The 23745-nt window shown below is 43.0% G+C and overlaps 1 protein-coding gene across 2 annotated transcripts in view; it reads left to right on the plus strand.

Moving 5' to 3' along the window:
* Positions 1–2068: 2068 nt before the first annotated feature.
* CPEB4 (cytoplasmic polyadenylation element binding protein 4) overlaps positions 2069–23745 on the plus strand; it is a 37961-nt gene continuing 16284 nt past the window's right edge. For both annotated transcript variants that reach the window (XM_054287939.1, XM_054287940.1), the window contains exons 1-2: positions 2069–4795; positions 13407–13488. In XM_054287939.1, the coding sequence (XP_054143914.1) occupies positions 3674–4795; positions 13407–13488 (1204 nt within the window). In that variant the 5' untranslated portion in view covers positions 2069–3673. The remainder of the gene's footprint in view (positions 4796–13406; positions 13489–23745) is intronic.

The following is a 23745-nucleotide window of genomic DNA, read 5'->3' on the forward strand; positions in this document are numbered from 1 at the left end:
ATTTAAAGTACTTCAAGTGTCATTCAGACTGAAACCTCTTGCAAGTGAAAAGTGTTGGATACATCAGGACTGAGCTGCAGGGACCAATTTGGAGCATGTGGCAGCAAATTTGGGCTTGAATCTCACCAGTGTGTGTGAGAACTCTCTCCTTTCCTTCCCATTTCAAAAGTCTTAAATACTTACTGTTGTGGTGAAGGTTTTCTAATTATTTGAATCTTATGTTTCAAATTTTGTCCAAAAGTTAGGTCATGGCATAAGCTATAGCAAAATCAGTGTGATAAAGGGGTTAATTTGACTCCACAGGGATTTGAGCTTACAGCTTGAATGATTTAAAAAACTGGAGCAACCTGATTTAGTGGAAGGTGTCCCTGCCATGGCAGGGGTTGGAACTGGATGATCTTTAAGTCTCTTCCAACACAAACCATCTGTGATTCTGTGACCCTGTTGTCCTCTGTATTCTTTGAGACTCTTTTTACATCATCCAGCCACCGAAGTGAGAATTTCCTCACAGGTGGTTAAATCCACTTATTTATAGACAACCCTGACTTTCTTCAGTAATTTATTCTTCCTGGTAAATAATGCCTGCAACCCCTGCATATTGGTCAGGCATTTTTTGTCAAAAAGGTTGAATAATCAGCCACGAATTCTGCTGGGCAGCTGAACCATCCCAGCACTGGCCCTTGAGAAACCTCCCATGATTTCAGCAAATGATGTTTGTCAGGCAAAGTGATTAAAGTAAGATTTTAGAAATTCTGCTCGTATCACTCCAGTCCATCTGCATCTACCCTAATGCGCTGTAAGGGTGTGCCTGAAATTAAATTAGGGCTACAGAGTCAGTCTTTCCCAAACTATTCGTGGAACAGCAATCTGCTGCTGGAGCCAGGCCCGTGGCGGCCGGACAGAAGTGCCTGTTAACCCTGTACCATAAGATGATGATAACAACAACATGACTAGAGAAATGCAGAGGAAAATAATGCCCAGTATCAGATGAGCTCACAGAAGTTGCAAACAGTAAACAAAAGGGGAAATTATAACCCAGTCATCACATTTTCACAATGATGTTTTCACTGTCTGTAAACAAGGCCATTTTCACACATAGAAACAAGGTGTCTGTGATTGCAGAGAAATAGGTTTATTTAATAAAATTGTTGGGAAATACTTGGTTTGGTAAAAGCATCATCCAAATTACAGTTGCGTCTGAGAAGTCTTGGAGCAAGTAGAGGACAGCCCTCTGCTAAGAGAAAACTTTTAAGGAAATGTCTCTGCATGTTTCCTTTTACACTTGATTTTTCTAATGGTGTACCTACATAGTTATTTTAATGCCACTATATTTTGAAATTACATTTTATATTTTCATTTGCATGCTGTAATGTCGGTATACAAAACCAGCACCCATCCCCAAAATGAAGTAGTGTATAAACCAGATCTGTAGTAAACAGACTATTTGATGCTTGCCCTTGGATTACTTAGGTTGCATGGACGGAAGAAATTGTACCCTGTGAGGGTGGTGAGGCCCTGGCACAGGCTGCCCAGAGCAGCTGTGGCTGCCCCATCCCTGCAGGCATCCAAGGCCAGGCTGGACGGAGCTCGGAGCACCCTGGGACAGCGGAAGGTGTCCCTGCCATGGCAGGGGGTGCAATGAGAAGCTCTTTACGGTGGCTGCCGAGCGCGGCCGCTGTCTGTGACACCGGGCTCCGACAGTGACAGGTGACGCCCTGCCCTGCACAAACATGGCGGCCGCCGCGCTCCTCACTCCAAGATGGCGGCGCCGCCGGCATCCGCCTGACCTCCCGCCCTCACCTAAGATGGCGGCGGCGCCGCGGGCGGTGCGCGCCCAGCCCCGGGGTGGCCGCCCGGGCCGGGGAGTCCCTGCCCGCACCAAAGATGGCGGCGCGGCGCCGGGCGGAGCCGGAGCCGGTGCCGGGGGCGGGCCGGGGGCGCGGCCGCCACCGCCCCGGAAGCGCCGCGCGGCCCCCGCCAGCTGGTTGTCATTTGGTGCGGCCGCTCGGTCCGGGCGGCACGGGCTGGGCAGCGGCCGCGCGGGGACCAGCGAGGCACCGGCTGCGGCGGCCGCCGGGGGGGTGGGGGGCGGGGAAGGCGGCAGAAAAAAACACACGGAAAAAGACGCAAAACGAGGCGGCGGCAGCGGGGGCTGCGCGCCGGGGACGCGTCGCCGGCTACCGAAAGCTGTCGATCGCCTCGTCCTTCCAGCTCCCCGCAGCATCGAGCCCGCGGAGACCCCCCCGGTGCGGCCGGTACATGAGGGGCACGGCCCGGCCGCAGCCCAGCCGAGCCGCCGCAGGGCAGGGAGCGCCCCGAGCCGCCGCCGCCGCCGGAGCCCCGAGCGCTGCGCTCCGAGACAGATCCTGCCCCGACCCCGCCGGGCGACCCGGGAGAGCCGCTTAAACACCTTCCATGGGGGAGAGAGGAGCCCGGCCGGCCGCGCCTTCCCCTCCCTGCCGGAGGCTGCTGCGCTGCTGAGGTAAAACCCCTCCTGCCTTGCCCGGCTCGAGCGAGGGCGGGGGACGCGCGGGGCACCCACAGCCCGGCCCCGCTGGATGTCGAGTGCCTGAGGAGGGAGCGCGATCCGGGGGCTCCCTGGGCTGCGGGAGCCGCGATTCCCGGGGAAGGAGGCGAGCCCCGCACCACAAAACACCCTCCCGGCAGCAGAGAGCGAGAAAAAAACCTCCTTCCCCTTCCTCCTGCACAACTCGCTGTCCCCTCCCTTCCCTTTCCCGAACGGTGAACGCTGATTTCTGAGATGAAAACCTTCCTCCTCGGACAGTCAGGACTCATATGAAGGACACGCAAATATTGGATCATAAATAAGAAGCGAGTCTGGCGAGCTCAGAAACCCAGCCCAGAAGGAGCAGCATCAAGAATCCACCCTTCTCCTGCACAACTCACTCCCCACCCAACACACAGAGAATACTGATTTCCTGAGATAAGATCTTACCCCTTTAAACAACCACACACACGCACACACACGGTGTATATTATTGCTAAATATAATAGGTTAAACCCAGCAGCACGGGATAAAGCCTCTTCTGCAACTCACTCCCCCATTTCACCCTTTTGAATGCTGAGATCCTGAGGTAAATTTTTCCCTTGTCCACAGCAAAGACTCTTTTTGAACAGGACACAAATATATATTAGATTATAGAGATGTATTAAATTATTCCAGATTTAAATCTATTTTTTGCTGCCAAGGGGTTGAGGGACCAGACGTCATTGTAATTTTTTTTTCTTCCCTCTTAACTCATTTATGGGCGAGTCAAGGCTGCTGAGGAGGAAAAAAACAGGATAGTTAGAATCTCTTTATCCTTATTTCCCAGAAGCTTATTCTCTCATTGCTGTGCATTTCCTTTAGAAAAAGGAAACCTCTTATTTTGTGAACCAAAGATTTATTTTTCCCTTCCTCCTGGCCAAAGGAAGGAAACGGACGCAAATTGACACATTGAACTAGTTGAAGAGATCTATCTTTTGCAAAAAGAAAAGAAAAAAATAAAAAAGCAAACATCTTTATCCAAATCTGAAATAAATAGCGTGGAGGGAGACACTGGAATATCTAGCGAAAACCAGGATACTTGCTAATCTTGCCTCACAGAGGACAAGCTAAACACTAAACATCAACTTGTTCTTACAGGGAGGATTCAAACCCTAAATATAATAAATGGGGGATTACGGGTTTGGAGTGTTAGTGCAAAACAACACTGGAAATAAGTCAGCTTTTCCAGTCAGATTTCATCCACATCTGCAGCCTCCACACCATCATCAAAATGCAACCCCCAGCCCTGCTGCTTTTATAAATAATAACACAGCTGCCAATGGCAGTAGTGCTGGGTCAGCTTGGCTCTTTCCTGCTCCAGCTGCCCATAATATTCAGGATGAGATTCTGGGGTCAGAAAAATCTAAAACTCAGCAACAGGAAAAGCAAGAGTCCCTAGAAAAACAGCAGCTTTCCCCTGGTCAAAGTCAGGAAGCAGGCATGCTCTCTGAACCTGAGAAAGCTAAAACTGAAGAAAACCAGGGCGATAATTCTTCAGAGAATGGCAATGGGAAGGAGAAAATAAGAATAGAGTCGCCGGTTTTAACAGGATTCGATTACCAAGAGGCTTCGGGGCTCGGTACTTCGACGCAGCCCTTGACATCCACCGCATCTTCTCTGACTGGTTTTAGTAACTGGTCTGCAGCTATTGCTCCTTCTTCTTCTACAATAATCAATGAAGATGCAAGTTTTTTCCACCAGGGAGGGGTCCCTACTGCCTCAGCTAATAATGGTGCTCTGCTGTTTCAGAATTTCCCACATCACGTCAGCCCTGGCTTTGGCGGTAGCTTTTCCCCCCAGATCGGACCCCTCTCTCAGCACCACCCTCATCACCCCCATTTCCAGCATCATCACAATCAGCATCAGCAACAGAGGAGGTCTCCTGCAAGTCCTCACCCACCTCCATTCACACACAGAAATGCTGCTTTTAATCAGTTGCCTCATTTGGCCAATAATCTTAACAAGCCACCTTCTCCGTGGAGCAGCTACCAAAGCCCATCGCCCAGCCCGTCCTCCTGGAGCCCCGGCGGCGGCGGCTACGGCGGCTGGGGAGGCTCCCAGGGCCGGGACCACCGCCGGGGACTGAACGGAGGCATCACCCCCTTGAACTCCATCTCGCCCTTAAAGAAGAATTTTGCAAGTAATCATATCCAGCTGCAGAAGTATGCACGACCCAGCTCGGCCTTCGCTCCCAAATCCTGGATGGATGACAGCTTGAACAGAGCTGACAACATTTTTCCTTTTCAGGTGAGCGCACTCTGTTGTCTCCATAAAAAAAAAAACCTAAAAAAACCAAACCTCCCTAAAGAGCATTAAAAATGCCCTGGTTGTGGGATTTCTGTGCTTGCAACTGAAAAAAACCATATGGCTAACTCAAAATGTCATAGTGGGAATGATCCTCCAAGCTGTGATTCATGGGGTTTTTTTTAACAGTGATGGTCATAAATATCTATTGCACACCAGCCATCTGTATTGGCCACTTTGCTTCAGCATAACACACACAAAAACAGCCAGTGGAGAAATTCACTGACAATATTTCAACAAAGAGGAAAAAGGAAAAAAAAAGTGCCTGGTGGAGTATGAGAGATCTGAGGCCTTTGAAGGCATTCAGCAGTGTACCACATCTGAGAAAAAGTATGGAGTGATTTTATTTGGTTTTACAGTATCACGTGGGCTTGCAGTGCAACATAATTTTTGTAGCATTTTTGGGGGAAACTTTGCTTTCTACAAATAATGGTAATCAGTGCAGTTTGCTCTCCTCAGGAATGGCGGCAAATTTTGGTTACAGGCCATTAAATCAGCACTAAAAATAGATGTGGATGAGATCAGTTGGTGGTCTCCTATATTTTGCTGTGGCCTTCTCCTGGCAGGAGGCAGGTTGTCTGGCAGCTCAGCCTCTCCTTCTGGGCTGACTTGTTATGAATTTGAAAAGAACTGTATAATGTTGAACCTAATTTGCAGCAGGAATTAAACCAGAAGTCCCCTTCTTTTCATCTGACCACCAGTTAAACCCAGCTTTTTTGTGTGTGTGCGCCTTTTGTAAACTCCTTTAGGGTGAATTAAAAGACCCAAGAGTTCTTTCACATTTCCAGGGTTGTTTTTCAAGCTCTTCAAATGAGGGCAAAAGTAAAATTCTCAACGTGATTGCAGTATTTCTTGCCATGCTGCAAGAACTGGGGTGACCTACTTAAATACAATTTCAAAGATACAAACTGTGCAATGTGTCTCATGATGTGAAGAAACAGAAATACGTTTAAGAGTGACCTTGTGGATGTGGGGATAGTTGGGTTCTTTGCAGACTGCAGGTTTTTGGTGGTGTGCAGGCCCTGCTGACAGCACAGCAGCTGCTGGCAATAACTTTCCTTCAGAGCCTTTTTTTCTACTGCAGTGCTGACTGGTTCACTATCAGGTAGGGCCCTTCCAAATTTAGAAAGCAGAGTAATAATTGATTTTAATGTCAGGATTTATAATGAATATAATGAAGCTGTGGCCAGCATACCCAGCTTATCCAGTGAAAGCATTAGGAAAGGGGACCCAGCTGGAGCTGGTCTTTTTTCAGCCTCACTGCAGCGAGCCTTGGCTCACGGTTTGATTCACTCTGTACCCTGACACGTAGCTGATGTTGAGAGTGACAGAATGAGATCAAGTGTGTCCTTGCTGCTGTGTGCAAGCCCCAAATATATACACAGGCAGAGCAATGTGCTTGGATTGGCATCAAGGAAATTGCAGGAAACTGGCAAAGTCAACCTTGACTTCTGGATGGTGTTCCAGACACAGAATAGCAGACACACATAGTTTGATCATGGTAAAGAAATCATTTTGGTGTAGCATGTTGGTGTCTGTTTACATAAACACTCTGATGGAGCTGTACATGTCAAGACCAAGTCTGACACTGCTTCATGCCAAGAAAAGGAAAGTGTGGAGGGAAGTGCTCTCCAGGCTGTTACCATCACTTGTGTGAGGAAAAGGGCAGGGCAGCAGAGCAGGACTTCAGCACCGCAGCCCTAGAAAGATGCTGATTAATTTTGAAGCCATCTTGGACAACTTTTTTTTCTTTTGTATAAAATCTTTAGTTCTTTTGGTCACTTTAGCTGAGTGTTGAAAGCACAGTGAATTTTTGAATCACTGGAAACAAATGATGTAAAATTTGACCTTAGATGTCTTTTTATTTTTTTTCTTGACTATGCTGATTCTATTCCTGACTCAAAGCAGAATTTTGCTTATGACATATTTGTGTTCATGCATCTCTCTCTGTCTTTCTCTCTTTCTCTCTGCCCCTGAAGTATCCTTGCTGATGCAATCATGTACTGGACAAGGCTATTTTGTTACTGGAATCTTCTTAGATTCCTGTTTAGGAAATAATTGAAAGCTGTCTTTGCTGCAGCAACATAATGGAGTAATTTGATACAACAATCCCTTTCATTTAATATTTATGTTTTGCTGCTTAAATCATTAACAAGTGGTGCTGCAATCTAGTGAAAATGAGTTTCTTTAGAAGGCAAAATGTAAACCAGCAATTGCAAATATTCGGGGATTGCTGTCTTTTTTCTTTTCCTCAGAGGTTGTGTCTATTGCAGAGCCTGGTGGCACACAGGATTCTGGCTGTGTTTTGATGGAAATCTTGGGGTGACCAGGACCAAAAGCTCTTTTCCTCTTTGGAGAGGCTGGCATCACATAATTTCCCTGGGAGCCACTGATGTGAACTCCTGCTCCCTTCAAACATCCCTGCCCATCCCATGGGATGAAATGGCTGCTCCAAATGGTGCAGATGAAAGGAAAATACTGTGGTGATCAGTTTGATAACCTTGCAATTTGATGATGCCTTGCCTTGGCACTGAGAGCTGCATGCAAACCCTGCGCTCTCTGCTCTGAGTGTTCTGCATTTGGAATCCTGTCTCCTGCAATTCCCAAACCACGCTGGCTGCAGGAACCTCTTGCAGGGATGGAACTGGCAGCAAGGTCAGAGAAGACTTAACCAGATCTGTTAATGAAATTAAGTTTTGATGTTGTGCTTTAGCCACTGGGCAAGCTCCCCCCTTCAAAGATCTTTTGAAAAGAGAAAAGCCATTGTTCTTTGTGTGTTCGTTTGAAAAGGAAATGGTCTCCAAATGAAAAAATGGTTCCTGAATTCAAATTAAAAAGCAAAAAAACAGAGTCTTTTGGCTCTCACAGCCTTCCATGAGAATTAATATATGAAAATGCTTTGAGTGTGACTGTGGCACCTTCCCAAGTTAGTGATTTTTAAGAATAATTCCTTGTCCTTCTCTCCCAGCAGCAGTGACAAAGTTGGTGCTCAGTAATTGCATTTCACGGCAGCGCTGCCTTCAGGATTGTTTTGGCTTTCCTTTGGCTGTGTACTTGCACTTCCTCATGAGTGGAACATCCTGCCTGTTATGCAATGCATAAATCTTGCTTTGATAGGCATTTCCAGCTTTCCAGATCTCATCTTCAGTGCGTGAGGATGTTTTTTAAATGGCTCTCTGAAGGCACAAGCGAGTGAAGCAATAGTGCTCAGCTTTCTGTAAAAATGCTTAAAAAGAATTTGTGTTTCTTCCTGGAATCAGGCTCGAAAATAACTGCCCATTTCAAAGAATTTTGTACATGAGAGCAGTTCATTGTATCCACTTGTTCAGAATGTTTTTTCCTTTCTTCCCCAGTGGCTGGTTTCCAGGTATATAACCCCTTCCAAATGCAGCCAGGGCCTGTGCCAGGGAGACTTGCTCTTCCCCCAGGCAGATATGGAATGTTTGAGAAAACACATTCGTGATTACAAAACGTGTTTGAATTCCGACCTCTACGTCAGCATTTGTTTGCCCATAGAAATGGCCTGATTTAACAAGTGCATTAAACAAATTCACAGGGAGCTGGAATTAAAAAAATAGCCTCTTGAGTGAGTCTGCCAAACTTTCCTCTTGAAGGGATCTTGCAAATAAATTTCTTTACCGTTCCTCTTTGTTTTAATATTTGGGTTTGAGGAACCTTTTCATAACTCACGATGGCTGGCTGCACAAAAAGAGCTTATTTGTTTTGCAGGATTTAATTTTTTTTATTCTAGCAGCAGCAATTATTCCCAATAATTTCAAGGTATTACTTGAAAACAGGGCAAATCCTTGAAGCTGGGATTTTAAACCCGTTCCCCCATTTTTCTGTAACTCCATCAGCTGTGCAGTAATTAGTGTTTTGTGTGCTGTTCCCCACAGCTACTGATCTGTGGGATTAGCAGCACTCTAATGTGGTACGACATGCACAAGTTAAGTGCTGTGGAAGTTAACACTGTTCTTGTTTTATAAACTTACTACTGACGTTCATGCTTGGGCTTTGGCCCTCCTGTGTGTTTTTGACCTCAAGGTTTCTGTTTAAAGAGAGCTTTTGTTAAGAAGCTATTTGAATTATGTTTGTCTTTTTCCTAAGATTAAAAGGAGTACTCTTATTAAGCATTTTGCTTTGAAAGTTGCAGCCCAGCAAAGAATGAGAATGCAAGATATTGTGGAAGATGCATGATAAACTTAATGTGCAGCTAAAATAGAATCACACATTACAAACATTTCCAGTAAAGGTTTGTCATTTCTAGCACTTAAAAAGTTGGATTAAACTTTGTGTTTTGTGCCACTTCATTTTTTCCAGCTCTTATTGTTCCATGGTGAAGCTGTAAAAGATGATCTGGGCAGAATGCAGCAACATCCTTTCAGGAAAAACCTGTTTATTCAAAGCCTTTAATTCACTGGGTATGGACTGGGAGCTGGAATACAGGGTGCTGGGAAGGAGGAGAAGCTTCCCCAGAAGCAAAACCCAGCCCAAATTTGTGTTGCAATTGAAAGAGAAATGTGGAACTTGTATTTATGATGATAAATATGGTGATACTGTGCCTGAGACACGTGGCTGTGGAGTTGTGGGAAATGGGAACAGGGTTTCAGAAAGTTTCAGGCTTCTCCTGCTGTAATTAAGGTACAAGTGTAGCTGTGAGGTTTTTGATTTGGACAAAGATTTAAATATCTAAAACAAGCCCCACTTTTACAACTACACCTACTCCATAAATGCTGATCAATAAATTGCTTCATGCAATGACATCTTTTGCATTATTACTGATGCCTTGGACTTCAGATCAACCTTATTTTAAGTGTTCAGACCTTGATTTTTTGGTGCAGGTTGGGATTTACCACTGGGAGGCCCATCCTGGGAAGTGCTGTCAGGTTCTGGCATCTTAATTAAATTATTCAGGTGAAGGTAATGCTGTGGGTGCAGGCTAAATATAGTGACTCTATAAAGAGTCAATAGTTAAATTAAATGTGCATTTTTCTGATGTGCAGGAGAATTTATGCATGGGATTTTTAAATTCAAAGTATGATCTTCCTGTGGAGGAAAAATTCCTGTGGAATTTCTTTTGCATGGGAGGATGACCCACTGTATGTCAGATGTTGTGCACCAAGTGATGTGCACTTTAGGGATGAAAAATAAAGTTATAATAGGGATTAGAATTTAATTGTTTTGTAGGCAGAGATGGCCAGAGTAGACTTCACAAATGGTTTGTTGGTTATTGTAGACATTTACAGGCTCAAGAACTCATTTTTACCCAGATCTGGAGGCTGTCACCTCTTGTGCAAACAGCTCTGCTTATTCTAAATTATGTTTAATGAATCTCTTCTGGGATGTTGGCTGAAATTTTCAACACAGTCATGTGCTAAGACTGCAGGTTGATTTCTTTCTTTTTGGTTGTTTTGTGGCTTTAGTTTGTTTAATTTGCTTTGTGCTTTGTTTGTTTGGGTTTTCTTTTTTGAATTTTTTATTGTGGCCTCGTGTTTACCTCATGTCTGTATGCTTCAGTTCTGTTTGAGCCCTCTGATAAAGCAACATTTTAGACACCCTAAACAAACTTGTGTAAAGCCAAGTTCTTTTGGAACCCAGGTAAATAATATCAGGCTGTGGTTGCCACATTTTGTTACTGAATTTTACACACTCTGCTTTAGTCCAGGGTAGTCATTGCCCCTGTATATTTTCTTTATCAATAAATAAGTGTAAAGCAGCAATCCAGCTCCAAAGCACTGTAACTTTGTGAATTGCTTCATTAAAACCATCACCATGTTGTTATTAATTCTCTCTACATGAAATCTTTTAAAGAAAACATTTTTTTCCTAAGTTCAGTGTGGTTTATGTGCTAAATAAGTAATATGTCTCTGAGAAAAGCTCACATTTAGCTACTGGTTTATGATCAATATTTTGATTATTAGAGCTATTTTTGGATGAATTATTAGAGCTATTAGATGGATTAGCTATTATTTAAATGGATTAATAAAGCTATTTTTGGATTAGAGTTTTTGGGATGAAATGCAGAGTTATAAATTTCCTCAGGGGTTTGGCCACCCCCACTAACCTTCACCAGCCTTTACTTTTTCTTTAGCTGCATAATAAATGGATATATTTCAGATGTGGTTCTGTCTTACAAGATAAGACTGATGAAATCTGTGCTGCTGTTTTCAAAGTAGTTTCACTATAAAAATGACTTTAATTTGCATAAAATTCTCAAAACTAGCAATGGTGACTTTCTTTAGTAATGTTCAACCTGTCAGTGCAAATAATCAATTAAATTAATGGATTTTTTTTTAAATAATAACAAGCACTGTGCAGACCTGTGACTCAGCTGAGCTTGGCACCTTGGCTGGGTTTAATTTAGGCCTGATATCTTTTTACTGAGGGGATGTACAGAGTTCCTCATCTATCCCAAGTTTCAGCCATTCCTCCTTTTCCTGGGAGGGAAATATCAGCAGGTAATCTGTTGTATCACTGTGCAGGGTTGTGTTTTAAAGTGTTTGCAGTGTGATTTGCACCTTAAGGACCTCACCCTGAAGAAGGGACAGCTTGTGGTTCACTTGAAAATAAAAATAAATTCCTCAGCACCAAAAGCTTCCATTGGAGAATGCACTTCCTTGTGAGCCAACCAGTTCAATTCCATTTTTTTCCTTTCAAATGTTTAAATTCTTTGTTCTCAGTATTAAAAATGAGCATTGCAGCAGCTCAGGCCAACATAACACAGATATTTTAGAGAGAAGAGTTGTTTCAGGCTCAGGTGCTCGGCTCAATAAACTGGGAATTGCTTGGCCTGGGTCACTTCCTTTGTGTCTCTCACACAACTGAAATGTGAAGTGCCACAATTCCACAGAGATTTGGAATTACTGAGGTTCTGCACTTGGTGAAATTCGAGTTTTGTAGCTGTGCATGGGGTGGGCTTGAGGTTAACACAAGAATTCAGGAAGGAGAAGCTGCTGAGGGACATCAGGTTTGCAGTAAATGCTCCCACCTGTGTTTTAGGCTATTTTTGTCATTTTCTGAGGACTGCTGGAAATGCAGAGGTTGCCTTTTAATTTAATATCCATTCCTGAGTTACTCAACTGTTGGATCCTAATGGATCCAAAACCTGAGGGCTTGTACTCACTCCTGCTAAGGGATTTTAATGTAACTAGACTTTGAAATAGGTAAGAAATAGCAATGTTTAAACCGAACCAATAAATTAAATCTGTTAGGACAGGCAGAAAACTGTAGGAAATCTATGAAAGAAAAGCACAAAATTGAAGGATTTGAATGTTGCTGATATTTTCTCTAAGGTGCCTCAATTATCTTGTAATAGAAATGACCAAGGAAATCAATCCTGTGGGGAGACAGGGCAGTGCTGTGCTTTTTATAGCAAATTTGATATTTGCTAGACTTAATAAAGGAACTGGTTCCAAACTCTGGCCTTTTTAATGCTATTTGAGACACAGCACATCCGGGTTGGAATACGTGGCCTGGTCTGTCTCAGTAATAAACTGTTCTGAAGAGAGGAAAAATACCAGGAAATTCGATTGAAAAATGGTATTTTTTAGTGATCAGAATGTAATTTACAACTTGGAAATGGATCAGGAGCTGGTGAGTTCCTGCTCTTGGAATGGTTTGAGGTATTTAAAGTCCAGAATGAGGGATCAGTGAAATCAGGAATGGCCCTTGCAGCACAATCGCTGCTGCTTCAGCACTGAAATAAAGCACTCACTACTGCCTTCCAAAATATTCCAAGCTGGATCTGTGTGCTTTGGAGAAATTTCAGCTTCACAGCCAATGTTAGGGACAAAGAACACACTCGGTGCTGGAATAACAAGAGTTGTGGAGAAGGAAAAGAGCAAAAATGTCCAAAATTTCTCTTGTTTGAACAGAGACTTCCCAATGCTTGAGCTCTGTTCAGAGGGAATTCCTTAAAACAGGAATGAAATAAAATCTTTAAAGCTGATGGTAGAGAGCTTCTTGGACAGAAATAAAAACTAAAACCAGGGTGGATTAATGTAATTGTATAAAATTTTTTTCAAATCCAAATGTATAAATACACAGAAAGTGTGGATTGTGAATAATATTGGAAATTAAAGTGATTTTTTTTCCTCCTTTTGGAACCTTTTATGATCCTGTAAAGATTTCAAAGATTACAAGGAATTTCAGTTATTCTGAATTTGCCAATTAAATTAAAGCAGTGCCAGGGTTTTTTACAATGTGTTTTGCTTCTATCACATCAGATTTGTACTATGTGGAATTTATTGTTTGGTTGAGAAAGTCTGACCTGTGCATGTGTAAAATGATGGCTTTGGGTAATAGGAAGGAGAAATAGTTGATGTTAGACTTCATTTGCAATGATTAGATTATTATAGATCAGATTCATATTTAATAATATTGTAATTTTTAATATTCACCTATCAGAGGAAATTTGTAATATTCATCTATCCTTTGGTATATGGTTTTTGCTTAATTTTTGCTTAATCCTTCTGTGTTTATGTAGAAGAGATTGGAAGTTTTTGTGTTTTAGGTGCTTGTTTTTAACACTGGCTCTGTTTGTGTTTTCTTGCAGGATCGCACGAGGACTTTTGACATGCACTCACTGGAGAACTCCCTAATTGACATAATGAGGGCTGAAAATGATTCACTGAAAGGTAAATTTAGACAGAGACTATTTCCTGCAGCAAATAACTGGGGAGAGAGGGGCTTACTGAAAATAAGAGACTGCAGTTGTGGGTAGGAAAGGTGAATTTCCCTTGTGCACCTGATGGGATTTTTGGTTGTGTGAATGAAGCAGTTTCAGCACAGGAGCTCTGAGGGTGTCTGTGCTTGTCCAGAGCAGTGCAGAGCACAAACACAGGCTCACCTCTTGTGTTGTTGGCCAGGAGTTTTGATCAACCTCAGGAACCTTGTGCAGCTCAGCAAGGAGTAATTTTTTGCCTAATAGGGTTTTCTTGATGAAGTCATAGTTTTTTCTGTCTTGGGAAAGAATAAGGTTTATCCATGTCCTTTTGAGAAAAACAGAGTAATTTAATCTTTTTTTTACCTTTTTGGAACCATTGGGAAAGGAAAAGGGAGATTGAAGTGATTTGGGATTTATCTCCTTTTTTTTCCTTTTGTTTTTTGGCAAAGGGAGTTGTGCTTTGGAAATACCTCACCTTATAAAGCATTCAAAGTATTGTCTACATATAATTTTGTCTGAATAAAAACTGCTTACGGTCAACAATTCAGAGCTGTAGTTTCATGTCCTGTAGGATGAGTAATCCATTGCAGTTCAGTGGTTACATGTATGAGTGGAGCAGTCAAATCCTCACACACACTTCTTATCTAACCACTCACTTTTGTTACCAGTCATGAGACCACTAAAAAAAAACAAACCTGCACTTGTGGTTTCTGCAAGTAAATTCCTTTTGATATCAAGGCTTGTGGTTGTAATGAAATCTGACTTGTTTTAATAGTGATTCTTGCTCCAAAGACCAACCTTTGATAAACTGGCAAGAACTTGTGTTTGTTGCCTTCTCTGTGGTCTGGAAATGCAACTTGAGATTGCCATCCCCAGAGCTGTGCAGAAATTCAGTGTGGGGAGAGACACCACAAAATATTTCCCTGTTGAAATGACAGGGAGAGCCTGATGTGGATGAAAGTGATGCCAGATGAATTAAAACCCCAAAATGCCTTCTCTCCTTTCGCAATGGGGACCAGGATTTTATTAGTGACAAATATTAACAGCTTTTATTTGGTTTATTTTCTGTCTGGCAACATCCTATGTCCCCAGAATTGCATATAGAACCAAGAGTGAGGTGTTCTTCCTTGACTGAGTACCTGGCATTTGACCCAAAACTTTCTATCCAGCTGCCAGGCACTCCCAAACCAGGTCACAGCTCTGAAATCTGGCCCAAGGTGACGTGGCCATGGGACAAATAAAATCTCCCTTTAAATCTGAATTCAACAATTCAGCTTCATATGTATTTATGGTCAGCTGCTAAGCAAGGGTACTTCTGAAAGCAGCTTGATGTTTAGTTTAAATGCTTTGAAAAGGTTCTTTGCAGTTGAAATATTTCTTTTTGAGTGCTTAGCATGTTTTAAGAGTGATGGAATAAGTATGTCAGCGAGGAATACAAATAGTTCTGCCACGCATTAATTCCTGCTTTAGCCTGAGTGTTAATCCCCTCTACAAAGTCATCTGTGGCTTCTCCAAAGTTCTGTGTGCCTGAGACACAGGGGTAGCAGTCAGGTCCAGGGCTGGGAATTATTGCTTAGATTCCTTGTGAATTATTCTGTTTCACAGTTAACTGTTATATAACTGTACAGAAAAAAGCCTCAAAGCCAGGATGAGACATTTAAGTGACTCTCCATAAAATACTTTGTTGTGAAGCCTCGTTTCTCAAGGCTCTCCTCAGCAAGAACATGAACTTTGCTTCCAGAGAAGTGTGCAGTGCCTGAGTTTGGCCGTGCTGCTCTGGCACGGCACTCAGTGACTTCATTCCTGTCGGGTATTTAAGGAATGGATCTTTATTGAAGGCAGCATCCGCCGGGCCGTGCTAACTGCAGAGATCATCCCTGCCTAGGGTGGGGTCTGCAAGGAGAGGAAATACCTTCAGTTAAACCGACTGATACAGCTGGAAAAAAACTGTAAACTGCTGGGACAAAACATTCCACATCAGGCCTGGAGTGGGGCTGCTGATCACGAGCCCTTTGTGTTTATTTTCCATCTGCTAGCACAGATCCTGTCTCATGTTTTCTCCTTTCTTGCCCCATCTTTATTTAAAACTCGGATATAGAAATCTTTAAATAGGACAAATTATGGCTGTCAGCTCAAATCTTGTTTGCTGTTTCAAACACCTGCATTTAAATCAGCAGCAGCTCCATAAGAAGTTTTTCAGTTTGCATTTTAAATGGGTTAATCAGTACATGCAGTGCTTTGAACTAAAGTTGGATACTCTCAGAAAGGAAAAGCTTCTGGGTTTGAGACTTTAAAAATAGCCTGGGCAAGACAGTAATAAAACATACTGTGGAGAGCAAGCTCAGAATGGCATGGAAATAATTCAGATGATCTAATAGGTCTCACTGCTATCTTGTGAGAGGTTTAATCCTGCCTCAGCTTGAGTTTAGTGTGTAACACTAACAGCACCCCCTTCACATTGTCATGGGCTGCCAGAGAAAGAGGAACTGTGTAAAACACCCCTTCAGAACAACTGGGAAATGGGCATGGTGAGAGACATCAGTCACAGTTTGGAACCTGCTGGCTCTGGGACATCATTTCCATCTTTAAATGATCTGTTCAGAGCAGCAGGCTGGGAATTCTGTAATAAAACCAGAAGTAGGAATTCTTCCAAATGTAACAAAATCCATCCATGGTGTGTTCTTTGTGACTGAGGTGATTAAGCTGTGCTAGCCTTGGATTTGTTTGGGTCAGTAATAATTACATTCTTAGGTTGTCTTGCTGTATAAAATAAATAATATTTTCTGCATGAGGTTAAAAGGTGAATCTTGCAGTGATTCAGTACACTCAGCATTACCTTTTAATGCTTTGAGTAGGCATTTTACCATTTTCTCCCCTTCTTTTAAGGTATATTTTTATCCCTGCTCAAATCCTCTTCCTTTGCTGAGCAGCTGCCATTTCAATATGTTATTTTTATCCAGCCCAGTGAGTGTGCTGCGTGCTGCACAGCCAATGTCAGCCTGCAGAAGCCTTTCCCTGGAGATTTAATTGCATCTTCTTCACAATGAACTCGGCCTCCCTGAGCTGAGCCCGGGATCCGGAGCCTGATTTTTGAATCTGGGCCTTCCAGATGGCAATTTGAGCATTACTGTAATAGTAGTAGATTGACTAAATATTTCCTTGTTAAGTGACACTGAAATGTCTTTAAATGCTTTATGACTGGTTTGCTAGTGAAATATCCAATATTTCGGTTCACAATAGCAGGTTATTGCCTGGAAATGATGCAAGGTGGGAGGGATGAAAGCTGCAGGCCAGGACATCTGCTTCCAGCACTGCAAAGCCCTCCTGTAAAATCTGGGTGTGAGCCCTCAGTGTCTGCAGGAATCCTGCGCTGTGACACAGTCTGAAAAACTGAACACACTTCTGTGCAAAAGGAAAGGTTAGGAGTGGGGTAAGGTTGAACAGCAGCCCTAAATTTTAATTTTGAAAAGGCAGAATGCTGCAAAGTTGCACCATTCAGGATCTCTCTGAGCAAGCAGAGAGACCAAGCTGCATTTTTAAATCATCAGCCCCTTAATATTAACCTGGAAAACCATGGCAGAATTGAAGACAGTATGTAAACCTTAGGAAATGTTCTTTGATGAAAGGCATCCAAATAATTTTGAGAGCTTTTTTAAATAACTGGATAAGAATTTGAACTGGTTGTTGTTTTCAAGCTGTATGGATTATGCAACATATTGATAACAATGGAGTAGAATGGGACATTTGGGATTCTGTGTGATCCAGAATATTAGTGAGAACCTGCTGAGAGTCAATCCCAGTTGTCTTTAGGGAAGTTCAGGGTCCTTTATATATGCACAGGACAAAATCTGACCTCTTTTAAAATGTAGAATAATAGATTGTGAGGTGTTTTACAGCTGCTGTGGTGGTTGCACCTCAGACTTTGGGGTTGATCTCCTTGGCCAGAACCTAAGGGTTACTCATTGCAATTTTTTAATGTATCCAGCTTCAAATGAAATGAACAAACCTTTCCTTTCAGGCTGTTCAGGTTTGCCTTCATTTTCTTTGGAAACTGTTGATGAGTTACTGTGCGAATGTTTCATTCCCAGGATCTTCCTAAATTTTACCTCTTATGCCAGGAAAGGCTAATGGGATTTGCAGACCTGAGTGCCTATTAATTAAGAGGAAAAATAATTGTTTTACTATGTCAAAATATTGCAGAACTGGGTCTAATAGCACTGAACCCCAGCCCATGCTGAGGGACCTGGGATGGGGGAAATTTTGTGGGAATTTTATTTGAAATCAGCTGTTCCCATTCCTGTTGGATTCCACTGATTTCAGGCGGGTTAAAGTAGAAGTATTACAACTTTTGCTGTTCTATATTCTAAAATATTAACAAGCAAGGGCCCACTTTCTTTCCAAATGCAGGTAATTTGGGGGCAATTCTCAATATTTTAATTTTTTAATTAAGTGGAGTGTTTTTTGAATTTTCCCTGCCTTTCTAATATTTGGGATTTATCACAGCTTTTGTTCAGAAACAGCCAACAATCTTGTAAGAGAATGAAATCACCTGGGCAACAGGAAGGGACTAAAATCTTCTATTAATAAACACTGAGATCAGATTCACAGATTGGATTTGAACCTGCCACAGAAGTAATGGATACAAACCATACATAATTTATGATTTTACACTCATTACCTCCTAAATTTCCAGTCATTTAAATGGACATTTGGGTTTGAGGCTTCAACAAAATTGTTCAGAAGAGATGCTGGATTTGGTGAGGATTAGAAAGGTAAAACAAGATTGGGAAGAATAAAATCAGGTCTGAAAGCTGCAGAAGAAAAGGGGGAAAAAGGGAAAAAGGGGAATTGGCTTTAGGTAGTACACAGGGAGGAAAGATCTCCAGTGAGGAGAGACTCCAGGAGCTGGGCCTGGTCAGTGTGGAGAGGGGAGGACTGAGATTAACCCATTAATCCCCAGAAATACCTCCAGGGGTGTCAGGGGATGGGGCCAGACAAGAATTCCTGAGCAGCTGAACCTTTCTGATAATACCTGTGTTATAGAAATGCTGCTTTTGACAAGGCACATATCAAACAATCATCAAACAACTCTGCTTTTACTTCACCCCTGCAGGATTTCGAGGTGGGAAATGTTGATTTATGCTCTGTCCAAAAGGGAGCCACAGGGTATTGATGGAACCACCCTTTGAGAGCAGGAAATTCCTTTTTCTGCCACCTCAGAGCAGTACAAAACTCCCAGGGTTTTCTGATCTTAATCCAATTTGGGCACCAGTGTGAGGATTCCTGTGCAGTTCACTGCAGCAGACCTGTGTTTTTGTGTCCACTCATTCCTCCCAGGCCCCTTGCCATGCTGTCCCATCTCCAGAGCCTGCTGGAAAATTAAATGCCTCTCATACTTCTCAGACAAGATATTTCCTTGGAATGTACATGCTGTAAATGATGTGGCAGTCAGAGCTCTTTAAAACACAGCAAAACATTGAAACAGTGCTGAATATTTTCATGTCTACCTCGGTGATTTGATCTTCAGAAGTGGTACAGCCAACAAAATCGTTCTGAGTGCCGTGACAGCAGCCTTGCTAATCTGATTAAAACCTTTCTAAGGTTTTCTTGCTTTCTTTTTTATATTTGTGGCCTCGTGAAATTAATTCCATCCCTTTTTTTTTTTTAGAAGTGTGTTTAATCTTCTGCTTTGTTTCATGTCACTGTCCACCAAGTAGGTTTTGGTTTGGGTTTTTTGGGTTTTCTTTTCTGAATTTTTGCTTTGATAATCTCTGACCATTCTGGATCATCTTCAAAGCTGTCTTTAATTTGGAGCTGTATTTCATGAGTGGTGTCTGCTCCTTGTTTTAGAAGCCACTGAACTCTCCTGCCTCCCTGCCCAAACTGCTCAAACTACCTGGCTTTTTGCTTTTTGCTCACTTTGTTCAATTTTTGCCTTGATGTTGAATCGTTTGAGTCTTTTGTCAGCCACGTTTTGCATGATTTCTGCTGTCATGTTTGTGAGCCTTGAAATGGCATGAAAGAAGCAGGAAGAAAAGCCTGAAGTGCTTTTCTTAAAACTGGAGTTAAAGAAGAAATGGGTGTAATGAGAAAGGGGATGTTTGAGCAAAATAAGGAGGTGAGTGCTGAGGTGTGAGTATAAAAGGGAAAACTTTGGTCCTGAGAAAGTCATAACTTCTTTTGTCATGGGCAGTCATTGCTTATACCCAAGAGTGACTAAAATCTGAATTTTGCATCCATTATTTAAGATACTTCAAGAAAGAATCATGATGCATATAGAATTTTTGTATTGAGTACCCACGTATTTAAATCCAGAATGATAACAACTATTGCTGAGGTGACTTTGAAAACACATTTTAGAGTGGATTTATCCATCCTTGGCTTAGTGCTTTGTGTGTTGGAATGCAGGCTGGTCAGCTGGGAGGGCAGGTTTTTTCCACTCAGTGGTGATGGTGGGGCTGGCAGGTGAGGGCAGCAGTGCTGTGCTGCCTCCACACAGGCACATGGCAAATGAGGTGCAGGGAGTGCTATTTCAGCTTTACTCAGAAATCCCATTAGCAGGAATCCAGCTCAGCACTCACACTGGGTGTGAGGAAAGGATAAATGTTGTGCATGGAATGTGGGGATACTTAGATAAATATGTACTTGTATAAATATGTACTTATATAAATCCTGCTGGTGCCTGGTTCTGTGCAGCACTTTTGAATCCAGGCAGGGGAAATGGGGATTCTTTTAAATTAATGTTTTCATTTTCTCTTCCCATTTGGATTGGTGTGGGGAAGTGTGTAGTACAGTTTTGTCAGATGTTAGTGGGAAATGAGTGTCCTACCTGTGCTCTTCACTGGAAAAATGGGGAAATGTTCCGGTGCAGATTGAGTGTGCTCCATCACAGAACCATGCAGTGGGTTGGGTTGGGTTGGGAGGGATTTAAATCCCATCCAGTGCCACCCCTGCCATGGCAGGGACACCTCCCACTGTCCCAGGCTGCTCCAGTTCCCATCCAGGACTGCCAGGGGTCCAGGGGCAGCCCCAGCTGTGCCAGGGCCTGCCCACCCTCCCAAGGAACAATTCCTGCCCAATATCCCATCCATCCCTGCCCTCTGGCAGTGGGAGAACATTCCCCCTTGTCCTGGAGCTCCATCCCTTGGAGATTTTCCCTCTCCTTGTTTCTTGTTGGCTCCTTCAGGCACAGTGAGGTCACCCCAAATCCTTCTCTTCTCCAGCCTGAACAATCCCACTTGCCTCAGCCTTTCCTCATGGGTTGTTGTTGACTTGCTTGTGTTCCTGTTCCCTTCTTGTTTGGGAGTGAATTAAGAGGATGGTTAAAAAAGGAACCAAGGCCTCGCGTTGCATTCCAGGCTGTCTTGTGATCATTCCTTCCACAGACAAAAATAAGTTGCTTTGAACCTATTCTTGTACTTAAGGAGCTGCAGGTTTAGATCTTGCAGTGTAACTGCAGCTCTTGCATATCACAGGTGATGCAGGAAAAAGCCTGGACAGAATTCCTGGTCAGGAATTGCTGATGGGGTGGGCAGACACCAGAGCTCCTGGGGGAAATGCTGCACATAGAGAGGCCAGGAGCACAGTGACAAACCATGACAGCAGAGATTTGGGGAGGTTTTACACCTTCTCATAAGTTGTTCAATAAATTCTCTACTAGGTTCAATAAATTGTTCTTGTCACTTACAAGATAAATTTTATCTAGCAATTTTTAGCATATGACATCCCATTCCTCCTGTCAGAAATTCTGTCATTAATGAAGTTACCACGTTTGAAGTTGTTTTGTGGCTGAGAAGCTGATTCCTGTAATGCTTTTCCTTCTCCCAGCTGCAAACTCTGCCTTTCATTCCTTATTTTTCAAGTGAATACAGTAATACTTGAAGTGTTCAAAAGATAAATGCTGCCAATTATTCCATATCATAAACTGGAAGATGTATTGAGGCAAAAGATGGGATGTTTTTATAACTTGGTGTCTATTTTGCAGCAGTCGCACATGAATATAAAATAGAGCTCAGTGCCATGAGCAGCAGGGTGCCTGCTCTCCTGAAATTCAGGATAATTCCAACTAACATCCAGTCTCCTCATGCTGCTTGTGCTCCATGATTTGCTCCTCTGCTTTTGGTTTCTTATCTCACTCCCTGTGGGGGATCCTGGAGAAAAGTTGTAATCAAATACATACAATATTTAAAGCTCCCACTAAATTGATTTGCAGTATCCCCCTGGAATGTAAGTGGAATTAAGGAGCAAATATTGATCCCTGGCAGACAAAGCTGGAGCTGTGTCTAGGATTTGTAGCAGGTTGGTTTAGGAGATTTCTCTGTGTTCTGTTGTTTCATAGCAAAGAAACTTCAAAGTTGCCTTTGAAGCTTCTGTGGTTTTGAGATGAAGGAGCCTGAATTGGGTTTGTCACATTTCAGGGGTAGTTAAGCGGTTGTGGAAAGGGAGGAAAATCTGTCTGGAGGTCCCTTCAGTCCGGGGGCCCATTGGTGTGACAGAGCAGCAGAGCAGTGACACTGCTGCTGGGTTCAAAGCCCTCACACAAACTGAACTCAGCATTTCCAGAGTTCACCTTTTTACCCCATTTCCCCTTCACCTTAGGCTTGAGCTGTGCCCATCCCTGGAGGGGTCCAAGGCAGGCCTGGATGTGGCACTCAGTGCTCTGGGCTGGGTGACAAAACTGGGATCAGTCACAGCTTGGACTCAGTGGCCTTGGAGGCCTTTTCCAACCAAGTGATTCTGGGATTCAGTCATTCTGGAAGCATGTCCAGGGCTTTTTGGCTCAGTGGCCCAACCCAGGAGCTCGTGGCAGAGCTGGGTTTGGAGCAGGGGTGGCAGGGTTGGAGCAGGATGGTCCCTCCTGTCCCTCCTGGGAATCGGGGGATGCCAGGGGCTGAAGGGACCTCTGGAGATCATCCCTGCCCCAGCAGGCTCACCTGGAGCAGGTGGCACAGGGACACATCCAGGTGGCTTTGGAAAGTCTCCAGAGAGGGAGAAGAGTGTGAGAGCTTCTTCCCCCCAAGGGTAATTCTTTCCTGCCCGTGACTGCCCCATCTCTCAGTGGGGCAGATTTTCTTCAGGCAGATGAAAGCCCTAAAACCTTGCAGCTCATTGCACAAGCCTTGGAAACAGAAACTTTGCTTTTCAGCGTTCTCAGCCTCTCTCCAGCCCTGCTTATTTGATGTAGAAAGTTGTCAACACTCCCTGTTTGCAGCTATTATGCTGAGAATCTGCTTCCTGCCACTCACTCAGGTTCTACCTTTCTACCATGTGAACCCAATTAATTCAACATAATCACAGGTAAAACAATGTTACTTACCAAAGGATTTGGCAGGATGATTCTCCACAGGGTTTCTGAAGGAAAGAAACCTCTTTGCTTGTTGTCTGTCAGTTGTTTTGTGACAGTGACCTGGAATTGAAAATTAAAGATTCTAGTCAGACCTGTACTTGAGTGCTATGGAATAACAGAAACTTCATTTTGTTCCTGTTCTTGACAGAAGGAATGGTAAATACTTGTCTTGAGGCATCTGGCTTTACTTGAAATAAAGCATAATATTTGCATCTACAATAGTACTCCTGTTTTTCAGCATTTGTTTGGACATTTTGGACATAAGGTAGAGCTGTATTTAACAACATGTTTTTTTAAAATCTCTTTTTACATTGTGTTTCTTTAAAAGTAAATTAAGAGGAAAAGTACAAGTTTTGGCAACTCTGCTGCTTAATTCTGCAGACTTAGTAATTCCAAAGGTGCTAATCCTTGGTTTTACTGTGCAGCAAAATTTAGGCTTCTTTGCTGGTTTCATGCTGACTTTGACATTGCTGAAAGTGTGTCAAATATACATTCTTCAGATGTACACACAGAGCTGCTTCATTTTTGTAGGACTGTTTTACGATTAATAAAATATTATTGGAATAGTTTTCACTCTTTGAAGTTTGGTAGTGCTTGAAATCCACGAAAAAGGGAATATCTCATATTCCCTTTTAGTGTCTTGGCTTAGAAAACCATTTTTAGGACATGGATCTCATCTGACAGTGTCAGAGATGGCTGGGACTGTAAAATGCAAAGTTCTGACATGGAATACATTCGCTGTCAGTGCAGATTTGTTAGCATTTTGTTCAGTTTATTCTGTATTGAGCATTTCTCCTGGATCAGGTCTCCTGGGCTGCTGTTCCACAGTCAGCATGCAGTAATTCCACATCATGTGCTTGCAATAATTTGCCTGGAATGAGA

The sequence above is a fragment of the Melozone crissalis genome, unplaced genomic scaffold (assembly GCF_028551555.1).
Source record: "Melozone crissalis strain CALT ecotype California unplaced genomic scaffold, PUWL_Pcris_2 ptg000061l_1, whole genome shotgun sequence".
Taxonomy (NCBI): domain Eukaryota; kingdom Metazoa; phylum Chordata; class Aves; order Passeriformes; family Passerellidae; genus Melozone; species Melozone crissalis.